At 26.4% G+C, this 25,367-nt stretch overlaps 1 protein-coding gene across 3 annotated transcripts in view; it reads left to right on the forward strand.

Annotated features, from left to right (window-relative positions):
* The window catches only part of LOC100165351 (nesprin-1-like), a 56,667-nt gene that overhangs the window by 28,261 nt on the left and 3,039 nt on the right, over positions 1-25,367 (forward strand). For 2 of the 3 annotated variants that reach the window (XM_029491432.1, XM_029491431.1), the window contains exons 4-33: positions 10,625-10,686; positions 10,752-10,847; positions 10,911-10,994; positions 11,087-11,179; positions 11,431-11,588; positions 11,685-11,880; positions 11,955-12,152; positions 12,250-12,396; positions 12,468-12,632; positions 12,689-12,850; positions 13,024-13,443; positions 13,514-13,654; positions 13,730-13,894; positions 13,956-14,085; positions 15,330-15,523; positions 15,587-15,772; positions 15,858-15,992; positions 16,060-16,197; positions 16,251-16,412; positions 16,477-16,791; positions 16,863-17,087; positions 17,159-17,686; positions 17,813-18,095; positions 18,309-18,559; positions 18,626-18,928; positions 19,445-19,644; positions 21,169-21,400; positions 21,489-21,781; positions 21,931-25,147; positions 25,205-25,348. In XM_029491432.1, coding sequence (XP_029347292.1) covers positions 10,625-10,686; positions 10,752-10,847; positions 10,911-10,994; positions 11,087-11,179; positions 11,431-11,588; positions 11,685-11,880; positions 11,955-12,152; positions 12,250-12,396; positions 12,468-12,632; positions 12,689-12,850; positions 13,024-13,443; positions 13,514-13,654; positions 13,730-13,894; positions 13,956-14,085; positions 15,330-15,523; positions 15,587-15,772; positions 15,858-15,992; positions 16,060-16,197; positions 16,251-16,412; positions 16,477-16,791; positions 16,863-17,087; positions 17,159-17,686; positions 17,813-18,095; positions 18,309-18,559; positions 18,626-18,928; positions 19,445-19,644; positions 21,169-21,400; positions 21,489-21,781; positions 21,931-25,147; positions 25,205-25,348 — 9,023 coding nt within the window. Of the gene's footprint in view, positions 1-4,485; positions 4,804-10,624; positions 10,687-10,751; positions 10,848-10,910; positions 10,995-11,086; positions 11,180-11,430; positions 11,589-11,684; positions 11,881-11,954; positions 12,153-12,249; positions 12,397-12,467; positions 12,633-12,688; positions 12,851-13,023; positions 13,444-13,513; positions 13,655-13,729; positions 13,895-13,955; positions 14,086-15,329; positions 15,524-15,586; positions 15,773-15,857; positions 15,993-16,059; positions 16,198-16,250; positions 16,413-16,476; positions 16,792-16,862; positions 17,088-17,158; positions 17,687-17,812; positions 18,096-18,308; positions 18,560-18,625; positions 18,929-19,444; positions 19,645-21,168; positions 21,401-21,488; positions 21,782-21,930; positions 25,148-25,204; positions 25,349-25,367 lie in introns of all 3 variants that reach the window. The other variant, XM_016807244.2, reaches the window with a different exon arrangement.

A 25,367-nucleotide genomic window follows, 5' to 3' on the forward strand; every position in this document is an offset into this window, starting at 1 on the left:
TAATAAATGTATGGTTAATTATGTGTTTTGATTAAAAGCTACAATTAAATATTAAATGGGTTACACATTACCTATAGGTACCTACGTCAGATTTTACAAGCAACACTCGGTGTTATTAAATTAATTCCAAAGGTAGAACCCAAATATCATTTGTTTAAAAATTATTACTAATGAGTAATCAATAATCGCTATTTTAAATAAATTGATATTTGATTTAGAAATTGGAAAAAGTTTTGAAGTAGGTATAATAATAAACATTTTATTATGGATGCCTTCAGAAAAATCTAAAAAAACATCATGAATATTAAGTTTTGCGATAAATGATTTTTATCTATAAAATTGTCGTTAACTTGACGCAACATCCTTTTAATCTATGTCAGGCAATTATTTTTATATTTAGAAACATCAACAAATAATATAGAAAAACTTTCACATTATACGGAATGTGTTTTACGAGGTCCTGGTATTATATTAAAATTATAGTTTTAAAATATCTTATATACCTACCTATATTTTTTTCATTAGCCTACCTTTAAAATATATATTTATAACCTACTTATAAATGGTTTCAAGTTGAGTATTTTAAATTATAAAAGAAATTTTTGTACAATCCAAAAAAAAAATATAATTTTTTAAAAGTTTTTTGATTTCTAATATCATTACCTAACACGGCATATTGGAACTACATTATGTAGGTACCGTTATTTTTAATGATAAATTATATCGATCGCTAAACATCGATTAGAATAATATAGAACTATACTATCCGTTTTGCAAGGAGAAGAAACCCTATTATTATACTGAAGCATAAATCATATAATTATATCTATCGTCTTATTAAACCGGTTGTAAGTATTTACTTTTTTTGATTGTGTTGAAGGTATTGGAAATTATCAGGTATTTTTCAATTTGCACTGCGTGGTCTTTTTCGCAATAACGAATTTGAAATTTTGATGTATTATCATTTATCAATTATGTCACATATCAACAATTATTGATTTTTTAAATTAAACACACCAAAATAGAAAACTTGTTATTGTAATCTCAATATTTTCATTAGGAAACCGTAGAATTACCAATTAGTTAACCTATACCAATATGGACTTATCTTGATGTTTCTTCTCATACATTTAATTCATAATTGTATAACTAAATTGACCTTTAATTTTATTGATAAAATAAATCTAATAAAAAAACCAATTGATGTACCTCCTATTCAGAATAAAAAAAGATATTATTTAATCTATTTATCATTTGGATAATTGGGTATAATTACAACTTGATATAATGCTACCTATTTTTACTTCACCGATAAAAAAAGGCGAAAGTATAATAGGTATTCTGCAGTACATTAGGTGTCGATTGTAGGTACCTCGTTCTTTTGGTTATGTCACTGTAATGTACGGTGTACCTACCTATGTGTTAAATTTGAAATCAATGATAGGTAAATATTGAAATAAATAAATAATTAATAAATAAAATGAACCATTGCATACGAAAATTGATTCTGAGTGAAGACACAGTTACCAAGTATTTATTATACTAAATTGAATAGTACCTACCTAACTAGTTGAATTAATTTTTGCCGAAAACATTCCATTTATTATTTTATTAAAATTTAACTATCTGGTAGTTATCTGTATTCTGTAATAGTATATACCTATCAGTTTATAATATATTATTGTTATTAACTATTGAGTCAATACCGGTTTACTGTAGAACATAATTTACTTTCGATTGTAGTAAACAAGACAAATCCATAAAATAAATCTGAATATTTTGAAGATTTCATTCTAACATTGTGTACCTACATAAAATATAATAGTATACGTAATGGTTTCAAATCTCTACGAAAAATATTTTTTTTATTACAACAAAATAGATAACTAAAATTGTTATTCTTCATTTAAATATATAATTTAGTACAAACATGAATTTGTTTTTAAAAAAAAAATTGTACCTAAGTACCTACTTATATATTTTTTTTTCATTTTTTGTTTCCACTATTAAAATTATAATTTTACAAATTTTTACCTACAACATTTTTCAAACAATTTTGACGGATTTTGTCAAAATTTCAACTTCAAAGGCTTATAAAATAAAAATCATGCTTATATATCTTTAATATTTTAAATAGTTATAATAAAAATTTACGAGGAATCTTATATTAATCTTTTACCCAAATGACTGGGTGAAATGATTTTTATTAATATGTATAAGGAAAAACTAAAAAAAAACGAAAATGTTAAACGTCTATAAATAGCTTCAAAGGAGTCAAAATAATTTGAAAATTATGCAACGTATAAAAAATTTTCATATAAACATTTGGTGAACATTTAAAGTATCTACTATTATCACTTATTAGTTTGTGAATTACAACATCGAAAAACGATTTGGTCAAAAAACTGGTTTTGTGTAGAAATTCGAGAATTTCGAAATTATTAAGAAAAGTAGGAATTTGACATTTTTTTATTTGTGATGCCCCAAAGTAGGTAGTTACCAACTAGATTCACTTTCCTACCTGAAAAAAATCAAGTTGAAAGCATTTTTTTTTCTCTAAAAAAACACACACACACACACACACACATTGTTAAACCAATACATTCATTGCTCCACCCAGAATCTAAAATTCAATATATTATTTTCGTTTCACGACACACTGAAGAGTAAAGATTAATGTATATATATATATATACAGATACCTACATATTATAGGTAGGTATATACTATATATAGTACATTCAAATTCTGAAGCTGTACTCTAAACCAGTAATCACACACGTACGGGTAATCTATAGGAGAATCAAATGAATATATTGAGTACAAAGCACGTATTGTTTTGAAAATTATTTTATTGTTTAATTTTGTGAGGTTTACACTTTCGCTTATTATAATCAAAAATTCTTTTGTGCCTGCTTACTTTGATAAATTTCATTAGGGACATTATTATACTAAGTGATCAATATTCAACGCAACAATGCGTATTATATATTTATATACTAACCTAATCTATTTTTTTTTTTTACATAATTACAATAAATATTACAAAATATTTAAAAAAAAAATCCAACCCTTCTTAAATTTTTAAAACAATCACAAAATATATAGATACCTCTTCCGAATACAAAATATTACAAGGTACCTGTAATACTGTGGATATTTTCACTTACTTATCTGCAGTTGTAGTAGTTACAGGCACGACTATATATACTCTATACTAAAAAACACGAACGTTTAACAGTGTTACAACTGCAGTTATGACTATCATAACAGTTGTTATAAACATGTAGAATACCGAGAGGTGGTTTAGGAGGTTTGTGGAAACACAATCCTGTAGCACATATGAATGACAACACCGACATGCATGTACCTATACCTATAATATTATTAATTATAATGATTGCACTATTCTTATTTTACATTGGTGTGTGCGACCTACAATCGCTCAATTCGTAGATTTTCCTTTTCGATTTTTTAATACACAGATGATTTGTACCTAGAATATTGGTCACCATTTTTTTTTTCATCCTGGTAGGGACGTTATTCTAACTTATTGATGATCATTGTGGTAATGTACTAGTGTGCATATTGCGTCTACAGTTAAATCCACCGAAAGTATTATTGTCACTTAAGTGTGGCATTGTTTAAATATTCATTGTGTTTCTTAAAACTATAAAACAATTTCAGCTTTAAAATAGGAAATAATATTTGTATAATTGCATGCAATGAAATAAAAATATAATTTTAAAAGAGCTTGCCAACAAACTATATTGCATTTTGTTAAGAAATGATAAATCATTATTTTATTTCAAAACTATAAATAGGTTTCTCAGTTTGTATCCAAAATATATAAATACAATATTTTTCTTAACAAAATTATTAGTAGTAAAAATATATTCTCTGTGAAACTTAGATGCCAAAAAATAAACTTAACAATCGATTTGATACGAAAAGTGTTATATTATGATTATGTTTTTATCATACGAGTATGATAGATAAATCTTTGCAGTCGTCAAATTAAATTATTGTTATGGAAGTATATGGAAATACTTAACATTTAAGTAAACATTGTTCAAATAAATATTGTTAAATGTGTTAAAAGGCGTTTAATATAGACAATGTAGGTACAGCTCTGTATTATTAAAGATTAAACCATAGTATTATAAAGGCAAGATTTTATGAAAATATTTTAAATTTGTTTATTTTTTATAACGAATCAAAAAAATGCATATAATATGTATTATAAATATGTTAAAAATCTGTATGTTTACAATATGGTCGGGAGATTAATTAGAATGTGGGTGTTAACTATATTGGTAATGATATAGTTTTTATTTTTATATTTACTAAACATTTATTTTTTATACAACATTACTTTGATGTTTGCCAATTATACATGATAAATATTATGACCAACCAATATGATCACAGTCGTAATATTAAAAGAGAAATAAAATAAAATTGATGTAAACTTTCACCAAGTAGCTGTTGGTGGCGAGGGATTGCGTGATGGGTCGGGTGATGAAACGTTTGAAGAAGTACTTGAAGAACGCGATATATATACAAAAGATGGTCGGAAAAAGGGCAAAATGGCCATCGTGAACATGGTGACAGTACACAAAAGTGTAAAAACTATTAGTAGCCCGGAAGCAAGTCCCGTTATCAAACATTCGTTATCATTTGACCGAGAAGGTTCAATAAGCAGGTCTTCATCCAGAGATAGTCTTTCATCCCCGAATACTTGGAGAAAATCGTTCGTCGGTACTCGGTCACAATTTGACTTACATATTGAAGAAATAAAAAGTAAGCAATGTCCTGGAATATTAAATGTTTAAAAAAGTTATTAAAACTATTTTATTAACACATTTTAATATTTTATACTATTACTATATATCTATATAATTTATACATATAAATAATTAAAATACTACATTAAAAAGTAGTATATTTTGCACAGTAAAAATAAATATCATACAAAATAAATTATATAGCCTATTGGTGGACTTAAGTTAAGATTTGTAATATTTTTCAAAATAGACTTCGATGTGACTTGAGTTTACTACCTACTATACCTGCCTACATAATTCCGGACTAATCCCTATATAACTAGCAATCAAAACGGAAATTTTTTAATTTTTCAATAATAATCTTTTTATCTCAATTTAATCTTTAAGAACTCATTTTAGTTTTGAAAAACTATTCGACATTTTAAAATGTGCGTATACAGGTAATATATTTTTACAAATTCGCATTACATTTGTTTAAAACATATTAGGTACCTATATATTCTATAATGACATTACTAGGATTGAATTCGCTAAAATGTCATAGTAATAATGATTACACCATTCAACATTCGTGTTTTATTCATTTTGCTAATAGGTATATCGTGTGTATATTAGGTGTGCTAATAGATATATTCATGTGTAAGAGTATATTGTTGCAGTAATTTGTTATTACTTTTTTTTTTTATTAATTTTAGTCCACTCCCCGACGAATAATCTGACAAACATAACATTATAAATTATAATATAATCCATATAATGACGGCCTGATTAAAAATCCGACCATACAACAATCTATTTATAGAGGATGACATTAAAATAGCAACAAAAAAGTTTAATCGATTTCAGTGAACTTTTAGAAAGTAAATTTTGTGCAGTTTATATATTATCTTATTTATAGCCATTATAGCCGCTGTCCCCGGATGAATTAGGCTATCGTGAAATCATTCGCCGTCCAGTTACTCAGCCAACATATAAAAACCAAATTGAAAGTTCAAGTGACACACACTTGTAGATTTAATACTCAAACTAAATATTAATGTGAAAATGTAGCATCATACATAAAACAGTCTTATTAATTTGCTATATTTTAATCATATAATAACTTGGAAATTAATGGGAAACACTGTAAAAAAAAAACCATTATTTAATTTGACTTTATAATTATTTCGATACTGTAAGACATCAATTACTTATTATTACCTCAAAAGTTAATTTTTTTAAATTTATTTTGAGAATATACTTAAACGAAACCTTTTGAAAATAATAACGATGGTCCAATTGAAATTTTGTCGTTCAGTAGATCAATTAAAATAATATTTCTATGAGAGCTTCATAAACGTTCAATTATTTGATTGTCTAATATAACTTAAAGTATTAACTACGATTTTAAGTCACGCGATTTCAAAATAGTGCTGTTTTAATATACTATAGCCGTTAAGGCTAAATATGGGTTTCTCGTAAAACTCTGCATATCCAATTATTTATGTACCTACTCTGTTTCTCTACCATTTTTCGGATACAAAATATGACAGATAAGTGATAACTATCCTAATAACATGATCACAATTCAAAAGGTTTATTTTATATAATTATGGTAAACCTACTTTTTATAAAAAAAAATCAATTAGGTATATTTTTTTAGATGTACTTACTCGTATTAATTGTATTATCAATAATAAAACATAATAAATTAACTATATCTAATTGAATATTAAATAAATATGAAAGATAAATATTATAAATAATATGTAAATAATACTAACTTATAAATATTGAGGATTGTGTGTAGCATATACCCATATATATTTAAGTATTAAACAGTGTCCGACAATAAAGGTTACACGAAATATTACTACGCATATTATATTGATTCGGTTTTAATTTTTACTGAATATATTTTTGAAAAATTCAAATTTTTAAACTTTTTTTCGCACATCTGAAAAAAAAATGTTGGGGATTTTTTCAAACGAGTGACTTAATATTTTGTTTTTCTATCTTAAAAATTGACTGATTACAAAATTACGCGGACATGGAGATTGTTAAAACTTTTTAAAAAAATTCAATAAATGCGAACTTCAGATACTAGATCATTAAATCGCTCTCAATCAGTCATTTTTAAAGATAATGAAAAATTATATAAGTCAGTTGCTTAAAAAAATGATCTTATTATACTCATACTTAAGGAGGGGGGAGGGTGGATATTAGCTCGAAAAATAATTTTACTCATAGGTATTTAGAAAAAAGTATTTAAAAAATAAATGTAGCCTATGTACAGTGGCGTAGATATGATTTCTGAAAGGGGGGGGGGATCAAAAAGAAAAAAACAATGTAGTTAAATGGAAGGAAAAAATTGGAAAACCCCCCACCCTTTCAAAACTTTTTACTAAGGTAATAAAAAGCCAACAGGGGGATCTGACCCCCATGCCCCCCTTATCTACGCCACTGCCTATGTATGGATAGTTTAGATAATAAATTATTATAATAATAATATATACCTTTATATATAAAGGCTCTCTAGGTAAGCTATACTAGTATTATATATGGTAATTAGTAATCTTTAGTATAGGTAGTAAAGCGAGTTCTTTATGTAATAAAAAAATCACGTTATCAACTTCAAGGCCATACGTTCCAAATATTTCGTGTTACCTTTATCGTTGAACACACGGTATGATGGACATAGATAAACTTAAATTAGGTATTATTTTATCAGAACCGCTGTTTTACTTTTGATGCTCATTTATTTATTTGATTTTTATTAGATTTTATGATTAAAACAAATTTATTTTTGAACGATGGATGACCTATATAATATTATGTTGACTGTTAATTTACATATACATTACGTATCGACTTAAACGTATAATTATACCTTACCGGCTATTTAAACCTGTTTTGGTTATGATAAGAGTTACATACCTATCCCTATGGGCTATAGGTATACAATTTACCTACTACCTACCATGAAATCGATACATTGTGGCAAATTTATTGTTGTCAGCTTGAAATTTATACGAAATCTTGCAGTAGGTAATCACTGCAGAGAATTAGAATGATACTTATAATAAGATCTAGTACCTGTATAATTATTGCATGTTCTACTTAATTGCTAAATTTTTATTTTTTACAAGTAATATTAGCGTATCTTTTTGCTTAAGCGTAAACGTTATATATTTGAAAATGTTGAATGTTGATTGCATTTATAATTTTACTTGATGGTATAAGAAAGCCGCCCCTTATTAAATTGTATTTATTCAGAAATCCTAAAATATAAAACCGGTTATTTTTATGAATTAAATGTGTGCAAAATTTACAATTGTTTATGGTAAATGTTCAGTTTTTTTTATTATTTTCATGCCGTCTTGCCGTCATTGAATGTAACATGTATTGCATGTCTGTGACTAGTTTCTTAATGGTTTATTGTTGAAAAAAAGTTTTTAACATCAAACGATTACCGTTTATCTAATTAAAACACGTATTAAAAGCTTAAAGCTTTGCCATACAATATATATATACATAATATATAATATATTATTATAATATGTGCATGCGTTAAAAGTTAAAAGTAAACTTGTATAGATACCTACATTGATTCTAATCTAAATAAAACAAGTACGCGACGTGGGTTGTGACTTGTGGGTATGAAAGTTAAAAAAACAATTGGTTGAAATATCATAATATTCAAACTAACTAGGTATTCTTTGTCACTTATGAGATATATATTGTATACGTCCTATTGCAAATGTTTGAAGTTTAATCGATTTACCTACACCTAAATCCGAATTCAAAATTTAATTTGCATATTTTTGCACATTTTGAGGTTTTTTTTATTTATATGCATATACTGCATATTATAATATAATATATATAGTAGGTTAGTAATACTGCCCTACTAAGACTAATGCCCGTATACGCCAAAAATTGAAAAACAGGTTTTTTTATACTGTAATTTTCTAAATTTAATTTCAATTTTTTTATGTGCTAAGCAAAATCATCGTATAAGCCATTATTTACGAGATAAACAGGGAAATGCATATACGGTTTTCTAAAAAGTATGGAGTTTACTAAGCAAAAAGGCAGTATCCACCATGTACTAAGCCAAAAGGCAGTAAGTAATCTCACTATACGACTTTTTTGCTTAGTATGGGTTCACATACGTCTTTTCCGCTAAGGAAAGGACATCTATTTTTCAGCCGTATGTGACTATTTATAGGAACATTAATAAACATACGTAGTAAACAACATTCAAGTTTGTATTATTTTACTAAGCAAAAAAGCCATAAGTCCATTTAAGTCAGTTCTAGACAGTTTAGAGTTACAAAATATATTTTTTTAGATTCTAAATAAAAAACTAAATAAGTCTCATTTCATTTTTAGTTTAATTCAATACAATATAAAATAGTAGGTACAACTACGCAATTTAGAAAAAAGCTACTTTTCTCAAAACTTTAAAAATGGCAGAATAGGTATATAATATATGTTGAAATCGTTAAATTGAATTACTTTTTAAATGTATTTTGATGTTATTAAATATATAATATGCAAGGTATATTGTGTTATTTTAGCACAAATTTCAGTACCTATTTTTAACCGCATATATGGATGCATGCATATTTTGGTAGTTTTCAGTCATACATACTCTTCCAGGCCCTACATGTTAATATATTATAATCGTTTCACTTATTTTACAGGCTTTACCCCCGAATTAACAAAAATCCGTGACACTCGTATAGTAACCTCAAGAATCCGAAAACCTATAATATACCTGAACGGTTACATTCTTAAATAGGTTCCTGAGTTAATCACAACTCGAATATATCAAATAGGTGCAATACCCAATTAACCTATTAATATTTGTTAGGTATGAAGTGTAAATAAATAAATTTAATGTATTCTCGTTATCGTTATCGAAATAAAAAGTTACTAAATACTAATATGCAAATAAACTTAAAAAATAATTTTGCTAATTAAAAAAAAATAATCAGTAGTACAGTGTACCTATATTTTAAAAAAAATTACTACATAGTTTATATAAGCAATTTAACCATAGGTACTACCTATTAACAAAAATGAATACAAATATATTCAATTAGGTTTAAAACTATATAGGTAAGTATTAGATATTTTATAATAGCATATTATTTTACACAGTCTTATTAATATTCTTGGAAGATAGAATGCTAACTGTATTTCTGTTATTTTTTATAGCTATTATAACTTCTACATTATTCGTATAACGAAAAATTATTATTATTTTTCTTCTCATATTGTTTATTTAGTAGACTAACCGGAAATTTAATTTTTATTTTTGTATAGGAATTTAGCAAAAGGTTTTAATAGTTATTATTCTTTTTCGTATTACATTTTTGTTTTTTATTGTTTAATAAACGTACTTTTATTAAATTGAAAAACTATTATTTATTGCATATCAATTTGACGTTCCATCTGCGGTTTATGACAACAACAATGATGATTGTATCAGTACCTACAGTCTTGCTGATTATTTGGTTTTTGCCGTTACGTAAGACTTGTAGAAATGAAATTGTAGTGCGATATTCCTAAGCCGTTTAATATAATAGTATCGATTAAACATTTGTCCCTTATTGCATTATTATTATGTCAGTTCAGATACCGGCACGGTGACAACCTGAAATAAAAACGAGTGATCTACCTACTGTCCTATATATTTCATGTTTTTGAAACAATATTACAAATTACAATTGCACACGGAATCTTTATGAGTTCACTATGTTATTATTTATTTATTTTTTCGAATAAAACAGCCTTAAGGCGCATGTAACTAATATCAATATGGTGTTCGTGTGTTTTGTATCGTATAGACGAACAGGAGAGAGTGCAAAAGAAGACCTTTGTTAACTGGATAAACTCGTATCTGAGCCAAGTAACGTACACATATTAAAGTATTATATATTCGATCGTATTTTTTTAATCATTGTTATATTGTAGAGGATACCGCCACTGAAAATTGATGATTTGATCGAAGATCTTAAAGATGGTACTAAGCTACTTGCATTGTTGGAAGTTTTATCAGGAGAAAGACTGGTAAATATCAATTAAATTGTAAAATTAAAATAAAATCGTTATTTTGAAAAAAAATATTTTAAGGCTATTGAGCGTGGTCGTAACATGAGGAGGCCTCATTTCTTGAGTAACGTAAACTCTGCAATACAATTTTTACAAAGTAAACGGGTAAGTAACGATCGTTCTGAATGCATTTAATATTGATTTAAAATTTTAAAATATTTTTTTATATAATATTATATAGATATAATTTTTTTTAGATCAAGTTAGTAAATATAAATTCTGCTGACATTGTTGATGGGCGACCTCCGATAGTCTTAGGGCTCATTTGGACTATAATTTTGTATTTCCAGGTAATAAAATTATTATTTAGACATTTTTACTTTTTATTTTATTAAACTACCTATTGTACAATTAAATTCTAAGCTTCGTAAAACTGGAATTACTGTTACAAATAATGACGTGAGTATAAAATAAACATTTTGAATATAGGTAATGTTGTACGCAATTATAAAAAAATGGTTGCAACTTGTAGAATGTAAATAAATAAATTATAAATTATAATCTGGCTGTCTCTTTAAGCTTCTTCATTGTTGTCTAACAGATTGAAGAAAATACAAAAGGACTCTCGTCGTTGAACTACTCTTTTAGTGGAAGCACGAGTAGCCTGGAAAGCGTTCGATCTCCCACGATGGAAATTAACCGGAAAGCTGATGGTGCTAAAAAAACTTTGTTAAAGTGGGTCGGAACGGTAATCCCAAAGTACGTACCTATTTGATTAGTGATTGGATAATATGTATATTATTCTGTTAAAATAGTACTTAGATAGTTAGATGATAATATATTTATTCAACTTAGGGAAAGCAATATAAAAGTAAAAGATTTTGGACCAAGTTGGAGAGATGGCATAGCTTTCCTCACTATTATAGATACCATACAAACAAATTTAATTGATATAACTACTTTGAGAAATGAAACAAACCGTACCAGACTTGAAACTGCATTTAATGTCGCTGAACAAGATTTAGGAATCGCGCGTTTACTGGATCCAGAAGTATGGTCAAATTCATTACAATATATTTTAAAAGTATTCTATACTCGTGGTATTTATTTAATATGTATTTTTAGGATGTCGATGTAGATCGTCCAGACGAAAGATCGGTTATGACATATGTAGCGCAATTTGTGCATAAGTATCCAGAAGTTCGAAGTGAAAGCGGAGAATCAATCGATAAAATTCAAAAAGACTATAATCTTCTTTTAACGTGGTTAACTGAAAAAACTCAATACTTATCTTGGTCACAAAATTTATCTCAAGATTTTTCGGTTAGTAATTATTATAAAAATAACAAATACCTATAAGTATTTTTTTACCATTTTAGTTTAGAACTTAATAATATTACTTACCTATGCACTTTATTAGGAATTTTCAGAGGCACAAGATGAAATCGTTTCTATGAGCCATTTATATAACAGGCTAAAAAAAATCTGTAATTCTGGTTCGTCAATTAGTATTTCAGCACAATCGTGGAAAGAGCTAGAAAAACTTTGGACGTTATTAGATAATCTTGTAAATTAAATTCAACCTTTAATATTTTATTATGTTTAGTATCGTAATATTTATTATAAATATTCTTACAGATGAAACATTGGCAATGGCAGTTAGACCTCTATTTACCAGAACCATTTAAAGTAATTGGGGAATGGATTACAAAAGCTGAGCAGCTAATAAACGACAATAATATCCCATCTATTATGAATGAGGAGACTGCGGTTATAATTAGTAGAAAGCTAGAAGATCATAAGGTACAAATTTATTTATATTTTAAAGACATTTTTATTTAAACATTATCATTGTATAGACATTTTTTGCTGATTTACCTGAAGTTCAACAAAAATTCAACGAGCTGTTGTTAAAAACTAAAAATCAAAACAGAGAAGTTAATGATCTATCGAGACGTCTCAATAACATTCAAGTAGATTCACATAAACGGCGAACCCATCTAAAATTTTTAGAACACAAGGTATTTTTATAACTTTTATATTGCAACTAAAATAATATTTCATCAATAAAAAAAAATTAAATTAAAATTCTTGCAAGCAACATACATTTGATTGATACGATAAATTTGATTGACTGAAATGTAACTAAAAGCATGTACCCTACAAAAATGACAGAAAGTTTATTTATTTTTAGTGTTGTTTGATTGCATTTTTAAATTTGACTGAAAATAAACTAAAAGCATGGACTGTTAAATATGGCCGTCATCAGGATGTTTTGCAGCTTCTCGAGAAATACAACAATTTCGTTATAGGAAATAATATATTTCAAGAATTTAATAAGGCGTTTATAGATATGCAAAATGTTGTACAAGAGTATAAACATGAATGTCGTATAGAGTATAAAGAGACAGTTGCAATTGAAAAATTCATGAAACAGACGGCTGAACAATGGAAAAGTATTGCAATGGAGCTGAGATGTGCACAAAGTATGCTTGAAGAAGTAATAGCATATTGGAGACGGTGGAAATCATTATCTGAAGATATGAAAGCATGGTTATTGGATGCTGTTAAAAAAATTAACTTGCCACACGAGCAACGGATTGATTTTTTTCAGGTATTTAAGTAAACTTTAATTTGATACATATTATGTTATTAAAACTTAATGAATTATACTTTGTTTATAGGATATTGGTGTTTGGAAGGAAAAATATGAGCTGCTTAATGATACTGTAAGCTTTTTAATTGCAACATGTGAAGACTCAATTTGTGCTGAATTAAAGCAAGAGTTCCAAAGTATTACAGCTACGTGGGAAAGTATATTTTTGGTAAATAAAATATAAACAAATAAGTAACTTAGATAAATTAATAAAAGTTATACTAAATACAATATTTTTTTATAGAAAGCTAAAGATTACATGCACTCTGGTGATATGATCAGAAATCGTAAAGAATATTTAGAAGGTTTGGACACATTACACAAATGGAATATACAAGCAGAACAAATTATGTCGTCAATACATTTGAGTTCATCCCAAAAAATTAAAGATTACTTAGGTGACATCCAAGTATGATAATATTTATTATAATAATCAGAATATGATTGTAATTTAAACAAATGGTTTTTAGAGTCTTCAATCACAATTGGATCAAATGGATGATCTTTTTAAGGCAATCAGTAAAAAATTTCAAGTGTTAATAAAAGATTTAACAAGAGACGAAGTCAACGAGATGATGTTGTGTGTTAAAAGAGAAAAAGGCAAGTCAAATTAATAAAAATGTATAAAATATACATAAGATATTTCATTATTTTCTGTTTTGAACAAAAAAAAATAAGATAAGGTTTTATAATTTTTAATAATGATATGTTTTTTTTTTTTTATTATTTAATTGGTTTTACTTAAACTGTTCACAAATTGTTTTTCATAAACTTGTGAATGTTAAATTTTCAATCTATAGAGGTACTGGATTAAGGGGGCTGGAGCGTGATTCATTTTTGGTCGAAAACAGCTCACAACTTCAATCACTACGCCCAATATAATGTTATTATATAATGTCTGATATTAATTTTGAAAGCAAATTTGAATTTGTCACTAAATTATCTATGTTTTAACAATTTCATTTTTCTGATTTTTATTTATTTTTTACTTATAAATTCACTAACAAGAGTAAAAATAGATCATATTCATGATTCAAATTTAAATACATTGATATAGAATATGAAATATGTACGACAGTTAAATTATAGTAAATTTAGAGGAGAATTCAAATCTTCTTTCAAAATTAAAATCAGAACATCCTACTGAGCGTAGTGATTGAAGTCAGAGGTAGTATTTTTTGAAAAAAAAAGTTTGTCATTTTATAAAGCACTATATGTTGACATGTGCATGCGCGTAGGTAAAATTACAGACGTACGTCCCAGTCACTATGATGTCCCTAAAAAACGTGATCAGTACAACAAATTATGTACACTTATGTTCATTTACTTTCAACCCATACACAAGACCCAGATAAATAGAAGTATAAAATGCCTAGTTTTTACTCCTTATAATTGATTACGCTCCAGCCCCCTTAAGATCTACGTTGCTGGTAAACTGTGAACAATTTGGTGTCTCTATTTTAATTTAAAAAAAAATATATATATCATGTATGGTACCCCTAAATACGTGGTTAATCCACGTTTTCAGGCAGTTGTCTACACTGTGTATACCAGATACCTTAATACCGGCCTAGATGAGTATGTACTGCATTAGATTTTTTAAACATTTTTACAGATTAAAAATCTAATTTAATATCATTGCAATTTGAATTTTATACATTAAGGTACACATAATTGTGTATTATTGTACATATTATGCAATTTATATAAACATTTTAATTTGTAAGATATACTAAAATAATAAATGTAATTGAAAAAATGTAAAACATGGCAAATTAAAAATATTTGATCACTTTCATACATAACCTATCAATATGTTTTAATGTATTTTGTATTGTTTATAGAATCTCTTGTTAATATTAGAGCAAGCATACCTGTACATTTAAATGCTCTTCACCATATGCTAGTTCAGTATGACGCTCTTGAGACAGGTCAACAAGAAATAAATCATTGGTTAAACAATTGTGAAGAATTTTTGTCTACATTAAAACTAAGTAAAAGTCAAAAAGAATTGCATGAAGATATTGAATACTTAAAGGCAAGTTGTGCTTATAGTTATTATTATTTTTAAAGTTAATTTTATGTTCAATTTTAATTTTAGAGCATTGTAGTACGCATGTCGTATTACCAGTCTATGTTATCCAGCAAGAATAAAATATTCCAAAGCATAATTAAATCAATTCAACCCGAGAAAGATCAAGGAAATAATTCAGAGTTTGTACAAACAATGGCTGACCTGAACGCTAAATTTTCTAGAATAACTCAAGAATGTCAACAGTGGGATATGGTATGGATATATATTTTAATACATAAAAATAAAATATTATATTATAATATTGATATAAAAAAACATCTATACTTTTTAATTTTAGAAATTACAACAGACTTTGAGATGTTGGCATAATTTTATTGAAATAGAAAAAGTTATACTAGATTGGATTGAAACTAGTAAACAATTATTTTTAGAGGAACAGACAAGTTCAAGACAAAATTTAGAATCTCAAAAAGTAAGTTTAATTAAAACAGAAATTTAATCCATTATTAAATAATGTTTATAAAAACTGTATTTTTCAGGGGTATTTTGAGTATTCAAATAATAATAAATGGATTGCTGAGTTAGAAAATGTTGAAGGCGAACTACTTAGATGTATCTTACCAAGTGAACAAGAAACAATAAGAAATAGATCCAAAGCAATAAAGTTAAAATATCAAGTAATATTGCATTAAATAACCAATTAGCAAATGTTGATTTATATTGTTTATAGGAATGTTTAAATATGGTCCCAGCATACATAAAGAGAGTTGAATTTAAAATAAATGAAATCACATTCAATCAATGTATAAATGAAGCAGAAAAAGAACTTAACATTGAACAACAAATGTTTAGTAGAAATGAAAATGTAAACTTGATACTCAAAAGGAACATTGTAAGTGGAATTTACTTTATTATTATTTGTACGTTCATTAATAATTTTATTTAATGATATTTAGGAATACTTTGATAACGGTATGATAGTTAAGGAACTTAAATCGTGTTTAAATAATATGTCTGTCGAAAGTAAAAAAATATCAAATCCATCTATTGATTCAAGTCTAATCAAATCTATTAATCGATTTGAAAGCATAGAAAAGAGAACTGCGGAAATGAGACAAAAATGTAAACAAATACCTAATCAGTTTCAAGATTATAAATCTAAATTTGATAGTCTAGAAAAATGGATGAATGCAGTTGATATAAGCGTTGAAAGATTATTAAAAGGACTTTTAAATGATGAAGAATTTGAAAAAGAAAAATCTATATTCCAAGTAAATGTTAAATTTAATTAATAACTATTTTATAACTTTTTTTACATATGTAAAATACATATTGTTCTCAGGAAATTTGTCGTGATGTAGATAGTAAACGTGATGATATGAAATGGATGGTTCAGGTACTAGATAGTCTATTACCTTATGTATCTGATGAACAGCAACAAGTAGAACAAAAAAATCTTGAAGAATTAATTGGTCGATATAAACATTTAATACCAACCATAGACATGACAATAACTAAAACTGAGATGTACACCAAATGCTTTATATACAAAAAAGAGGTCACAGAAGTTAGTTGATTTATATTTATAATTTTTTTTTTTTTTTTTTTATTCCAAATTTAATTAATTTTTTTTATTAGATTGGAAAAATGTTAGAAAATGCCAAAGATGAACAATTACTTAATAAAGGAGAATCATTGGATGATTTAAGTGAGCTCATTAAAAATCAGGAACAAATAATTGAAAGACTCGAGAAACAACGAATTATTGTAATGTCAACATTGCAAAGAGGAAAGCAATTAGTGAAAAATTCCGCTTCTGTGCCAAACTTTATTCCTCAACTTGTTTCCAAATTGGAAACAGATTGGAGTTTTGTATATAATGATTCTATTGATAAATTCAATAAATTAAAAAATGCTCAAAGGCTATTAATAGATTACACAAAAACTAAAAATGAAGTTATGGAAATAATCAAAAAAGCCGAAAATGAACTAAAAACAGTATCTGATGATAATAAACATAACTCACAAGAAATTTCAATGCAATTGAGAAGTAAACAAGAACTAAGTCTTGCCTTGCGAGAAGCAGCTGAAAATATGTTAAACAAATTGAGGGATATATCACAAAATTTACATATTCCTGAAAAAGAATTTGCAATTGAAAACGAAGTAATATTATATAATCTAATATTGATTGATACTGTGACATTTTATTTTAATTCATTTATTAACTAGATTTGACTTGGATATATTTTGAACATAAATTTAATTTTGTTTTTATTTTTTGTTATACAGATTAGTGTGATAGAAAATAAATTAACAGAAACAATTCAAACAGTGGATAAAGAAACACAACGATTAGAAAAGCTCTCAATAAAACTATGTGAACTTGATTCAGGATTAAACAAAATTCATGTTTGGTCTGTTGAATCTGCTCCTGCTGTCATAGAAAGAATACAACAAGATCAAACAAATCCTGAAGTTAAGGCACGAGGAATTGAAGAAGTTCAAGATGAACTACAAAAACAGCGAAATAGCTTAGAACGCTTAACAGAAGATCTCCATAGTTTTGAAAAAGGTAAATATTATTAAATGTTGATTAAGACAGGTAAAGTACTTTATTTATTTTTGTTTTTTAAATGACAACCTATATATTTTTTAGTTTGATAACCCAACCCATAGTAGACATATTTCTCAAAATGTTTGCAAAAAAATTAAACTTCATATTAGAGACCAACCATTTTGAACACAAAAACTTAATTATGTATTTATTTTATTTATTATTTTTTAGAAAGTGATACCAATGAAACACAAAAACTCAGACAAGATTTGGATGAAGTAAGAATGTCAATTTTAAATTTGGAGTGTAATACTAATCGTAAGAATGAAGAAATCAATATTGATCTTAATGAATGGCAAGTTCATAAAGCAAAGTTAGAAGAAATTAGACCTTGGTTAGAAAACGCTGAAAAAAAAATAAATACTGATCATATAAAACCAATCACATTGCAAATGGCTAATGATTGGTTAAAAAATACACAAGTATGTTATGCTAAAATTAAAAATGAACTTTGTACTCTAATACAATTTTGATGTTTTTTTGATTAGTTGATCAATTTAGAATGCCAAGAAAAAATTGAAAATCTTAAAACCATAACTTCTGAGAACAAGACTGCAGTTATTTTAAATGAAGTAGATGCAATTCAGTCTCGTTGTATATCTGTACAATCATCGGCAGTACAACAAACTACCCGATTACAGAGATTGTTATTTAACTGGAATGAATTAAATGAAAAAGTTTTAAAGATAGAAGAAAAACTAAATCAACCACTGTTATCTGAATTGAAAGAATTAATTATAAATCAATCAATTTCAGAAGATTTACTCGAAAAAAAATTAATGGAACATAAGGTAAGAACTAATAATTATTTATTTTATTTTCTATCTTAAGAGGATGTCACACCCGCATGTGTTGTCTCCATCTTATACACGTACAACATAGACAAAACGCGTTTACGCAGTTTGAGTAGAACTCGCTCAATTTTGGTTCTAGAGTAAAAATACATAATATAAAATTGAATTGTGATTATATTTCTAAGGGCAAGTCAATGCCATTTTTATTTAAAAATTTAAATTTTGAAGAGTTAAAGGTATTTTAAAAATTTTGACATTTTTTCTATTTCTAAACAATAGAATGAACGTTATATTGGATATAATGGAAAAAACGAAACAATTTGCCCTCGGAAATATTGTGACAATTCAATTTTATAGTAGATATTTTTACTCTAGAACTAAAATTTAGCAAGTTCTGCTCAGAAAAAGTAAACGCGTTTTGGCTATGTCGTTCGTGTGTAAGACAGAGACAATGCATGTGGGTGTGCATCCTCTTAAATTAATATACCTATGTACAATATGTATTAATTTTAGGCATTAACTCAAGAACTTAATGAATGTCTTAGTGACATTTCTAGTCTTTCACAAAACCTTAATGGACTAAACCAACATTTTACAATTGAAACTACCAGTGATATTAAGGAGAAGTTGTCTACTTTAAAGACCAAAAATAATGAATATTTAAAGATAATGCATGGACAAATGCAAACAATTTCTAATATTATTTCAGACAAGTACATAAATTTAATTTATTATATTTAATACCATTATTATTAGTGTAGTATAAAAATTATCAGAAAGCTAATGAGATATATTATTTTTTTTCAAATATATGTTATAACAGCATACACAGAGTGTCTTGTAAGGATATACCCATTAGCCGTAGAGGGGTATCACCGCCTGGACATAAACTAGTTTTTTTTGCCATTATTAACTATAAACTAAAAAAATTATTAAAAACCATGAGATTAATGAAAATAAAATGTTGAGTCAATATTTTCACAAAAATAAACTCTATAAAATGGCTATCTTCAATTGTTTCAAAAAATAAAAATATAAAATAATACCTAACGTTTTTTTTTTAACTTTTTTACCAAAAATAATATAAAATAAAAAAATAAATTATGTGTAGTCCTTGTCTCTGTGAGTCTAATAAAAAAAAAATTGATTTATGATATATTTATTATCTCACGGAGATATCGCAATGGTTAAATCCTCGTGGGACACTGTATACTGTATGCACAATATTATGTTGTTATATATATATTTTCAACATATAAATTCAGTTAATTTATTATAAATAATATAAGTTTTTATAAATAGGTAATAATATTACATTACATTTTTTTTTACTTATTATTAACTTAATGCCCCTGCAAACGTGTCATATTTAAGGAGTTGTGTTTAGGCAACTTTTTCGCTCGTTTCGGTCACTGCTCTGCTCATCTTTGGTTGGGTAGTAAATGATTATTGGTGTGTGTATACTTTCCAACTATCGCCCAAATCATACATATTAGACACTCACATGCACTTGTAATTTAGTCATTAGCTCAGAATATTCAAAATCAATTTATGAACGTGAAATAGCTAAACGCCTGACAAAAATTTAAGTACTTCCAAAGGTCCGGTTTAAAAAATGCAAAGACGTTTGAATACATATACAAGATTAGTTTGCATCAGTCGGAGCATTTTTTAAATTTTAGCGAATTCTTAACAGGAATCAACATTTTAAATTTTATAAATTTTTATATTTTTACTATTAAATATATAAAAAAATATTGAAAATATTGAAAATAATGTGCTCCTTCGACCGATGCAAAGTAAACTTCATTATCTACACAAAAATCTTTACATTATTTATATTGATCCACTAGAAGTGCCTTAATTTTTATCAGGCATTAACGTTGTTTGATGAAAAATTGATAGTATTTGCAGAGACCTTAAAATAATTTTTTTATAATTATAGCTATTTATATTACCATTTTATTATGACTAAAATAAATGTATTTATAAAAACAAGATAAACTCTGGTTGCATTTAAAATTACAAATAGTATGCCTAAAGATTTCATAACTATCTCTCATTATTGTGTATTCATTTTTACATGATATAGATATGTAGTAGGTAAACCTATAACCCAATGAGAAAGAATCATTTTTCTCTTAATAATTTTATTTTTTACTTTTTTACTTGATTTAGTATAATCTATATTCTATACTCTATAGATTTAAGAAATGAGAATGTTAAATATATTTTAGAAAAGAACATGAAATCAAAGTAAATACGTTTTGCGAATGGTTAAATGAATTGGATTCAAAAGTAAACAAATGCAATATTGTTCCAAGTACTTCAATTGAAGAAATATTGAAAAAGCTTCACACATTTACTGAAGAACACATGGAAAAACAGTCATTATTTACTGAAATTGAAGATGATTTTAAACATTTTGATGATAATGTTTCAGTACAACAGTCAATTATGCAATTTAAAGTAAGTACTATATGTAACTAGTTTTAATAATATTCTTTTAAATATAAATTTATATTTATTATATTTTATAATTTTTATACTTTTGTAGGAACTTCAAGATTTAATGCAAAAGAAAAAAATTGTTCTCGAAAAAGCAAATGAATTTTTTATCTGGAATGAAACATTATTAGAAAAGTTGAAGCATGCTGAATTTCAGTTTGATACAAATCAAGATAAAATAAATTTAATAAATGATATAAGTGCTTGTTCTGAGGAAGTAGATCAATGGAAAAATAATATTGATTCAATTGAACACTTATTGCAGCAAAGTAAAACTACTATTCCTGGATTATCAATTGCGGATCAATTCAAACAGCTACAATTGAAATTGGAACAAATCCAGTAAGTAAAATATTTTATTGCACAGATAGAACAATTGATATTATTTACCAAAAAACTAATTGTCCTTTTTAAATGAATCACCCTATGTTTAAGTGTATAACAAAATAGATAAAAAATTATTTTAATATGTATTTAATTAACTATTTTAGGGGAAAACTCAAAGCAAAAGAAGAAAATGAACAGAAAGTAAAAGATTGTCAAAAAATGGTCAGTGAAATAAATGATAAATTGGTAAAACAAATTAAAATAGTTGAGAGTAAAGTTGATGATCATGTATTGGCATTAAAATCGTGGAAAGATATTTCTCTTGTAATTCCGAAACTACAGAAATTAAAAGACACAAGTGAACTTGTTGAACAACTAAAGACTTTGGAAAAAGAAGGTGAAGTACTAACCCAGCTAGACAAAAGTAGCTCGTTATTTATACAAAATATTTTATTGGATATTAACGCTGAGTTGATTAATTTAAAAACTAAGACTGAACAGTCAATTGCAAATTTAACAGAATTGAATGATAATTGGTTAAATATGAACGATATAAAAAATAAAATAAAGACAACTAAAGAAGAATGCAAAACTATTTTAGAATCGATAGAAACTCCAAATGATTTAACTGAGGCTCAGATAATAGAAGACAAATATAACAAAGCATTAAAACAAAGTACAGCCTTATTGGATGTATTGCCTGTAGTTGAAGAATCTGTGCAAAAAATGGTGACATTGGCTGAAAATTATCCGCAACTAAATGTTAATAAATTTAATCAAATTTATAAAAAAGACTTAGAAAGTTTGGAAAAATATCATGCTGACCTTAAAGAAAATGCTGAAATAGCACATTCTCAACAAGTTATTTGGAAACAAGTGAACCAGACCAAAGATAGTATTTTACAGTGGTTATCGGATGTAAACGTTGAACTTTTAGATTGCACAAACAATTTAGATGACATTGAAAAAATTAAAAATAAACTCGTTAAATACTCAGAAGAAAAAGAGCTTAATTTAGATTTAAAAAACAATCTTGCTGAAAAAATAAATAAATTACAAAAACTTAATGGAAATAAACCTATTATAACATTAGATTCATTAAGTGCATTGATTAATGATCAATTTGATGCCGTTGAAAGTATTGCTTGTAATTTAGTTCGTCTAATTACTGCTTTTTCTCAACGAGAAGAAGCAATAAGAGCTGAAATAAAAAAACGTACTTCTGAAATTAATCAAATACGAGAAAATGTTAATAAATGTGATAACTTAAACAATGAATTAGATACATTATTGATTAATTTAAAATCTTGTCAAAAATGCAAAAATGAACTGATTAAAATGAATTTAAACATAGACACTGTTAACCATTCAGTATCAGAAATGACTGAAACTTTTCCTATAATTGCCGAATCAACAGCAATTAAGGAATTGAAAAGTCTTAAGAAACGATATGAAAGTGTTGTTCAACAGGTCGATAAAGTTGAAACAACATTAATGACATATTTAAAAAAACATTTAGAAGATGATTTAAATAACCTTCTACATTCGATAAAAAGTATTGATGAAAAGCTAACATGGTGTAAGCCTGAAGAAGAAATTGAGAAAGAACAAATAGAAGTTAAACTTGTTTCTGTTGAGGGTATCAAAGGAAACTTATCAGTGATTAAGGAACAAAAATCTAAAATAGACCATGTCTTAGAATACCTCAATCAGTATTCATCGTCAGATGTAAACTTAGAAGAATTGAGCAACAACGATGAGCTATTAAGTGTTAACCTCGAGAACACAGAAAAACAAATAAACGAACGAAAGGAAGCTCTAGAAAAATTAATTAATTTCTGGGTTGAGTATCAAAAATATCTCGATAATATCCTTCCATTAGTAAATATTTTAGAAAATGATATAAAAATGTCTGTAGAAATTCCTATTGATATGAATTCAATAAATATAATGGAAGAAAATGTAAATAAATTCAAGTTCAATGTCGATACAGCTAAACAATTTTTGAATGAACTTGAATCTTGTGTCGAAAATATTAAATCCATTGATAGTAAATCAACATTAGATAATCAAGCTATAAAAATTAAACGTAAGTTAGATTCTTATCAGAATAGCATCGGTAAATGCTTGGAAAGAATAGACCATCTAAAAGAAATGAAAATAGAATTTAACGTTTCTTTTGAAAAAGCTAATAAATTAATAAAAGAATTAAATAATAAATTGAAATCCATTGAAACTACTCAACCTGCGGGCAAAAAATCTATTCAAAATGCACAATCGGATTTAGGAATTATGAAAAATCTTAACAAACAACTTGAAGAAAGTCAACAATTAGTCAATGACACAGTATCAAAAGGTGAATGTATGTACCCTGATATTACTATGGAAAATCGGGAAGAAATAAGATCTAAAGTTAAGCAATTAAGATTAGCGTGTGAAAATTTAAATGACGAATGTGGAAATATAACAAAAACAATTGAAAATATTTTAGTACAAAAATCATCTTTTGATGAAAGTTGTAATCAAATTCAAAATTGGCTTCATGAAACAGAAGAAAAATTCAATGATTCTAAAAGAATAAAGAAAAACAATATTATAGACAAAAAAACTAATTGCAATAATTTAAAAACATTGAAACAAGATTTGATTGCTTATAAAGATAACATTAATCAATTGAAAGAAAAGGTAACTCAACTAAATGAACCAGACACTGATTTAAAACTTAAAGATTTTTTCAAAAAATATGACAGTATTGCATCAGGAGTAAATAAATGTTTAAAATTAAATGAGACACATTTGAAAAATCATGAGTTGTATTTAGAAAATGTAGAAATATTTAAGAATTATCTCAAGGTATTACAAGACGAGTATTCAGTTGCAGTGAACAATGTTTCGGAAACTGAGTCTGATGTGTTTATGAATATAATTGGTCATAAGTCTGAAGGAGAGTCATTACTAGAAAAATGTAGAGAAATTGGAAACACTGTATTAAAAGAAACCGATGTAGATGGTAAGACTGCAATACAAAATGAACTCGATGAAATTAAAATTAACTGGGAAAGTTTAATGTTAAATTGTGAAAATACTTCAAAAATGTTAAACCAAAAACAAAATCAAAATGATAAAATTTTAACAAAAATTGAAAATCTTGATAAATATTTAAAATCAATTGAAACACAAATTAAAGATAGAAGTCTAAAAAATTCTTTAGTAAGTAAACAACAATATTTAGAAAAATTGAAACAATTTGACGAAGATATCACAAAAAAACACAAGGAAATTTTAGAAATACAATCTGAAACTATTGAGGTTTCACCCAATGTAAACAGTGCAATTATGAGTTTAATAAAAACTTATCAGAGTGTTAAAACTAGAACAAAGGTACTAACGTATTAAAAAGCAATGAGAATAAAATAATAAAATAACAATTTATTTTAGGAATCAATATTAAGGTATGAAAATTTTGTACGAGAACACCAACATTTTGATTCAAGTTATGAAGAGTTCACTGGATTAGTAAAATGTTTAACAGAAGAGCTAAACAATTACAGCGAAGTTGTTGGCGATTTAGGATTTCTACAGGTAAATCATAATAAAATAT

This window comes from Acyrthosiphon pisum, chromosome A3, assembly GCF_005508785.2.
Source record: "Acyrthosiphon pisum isolate AL4f chromosome A3, pea_aphid_22Mar2018_4r6ur, whole genome shotgun sequence".
Classification (NCBI taxonomy): domain Eukaryota; kingdom Metazoa; phylum Arthropoda; class Insecta; order Hemiptera; family Aphididae; genus Acyrthosiphon; species Acyrthosiphon pisum.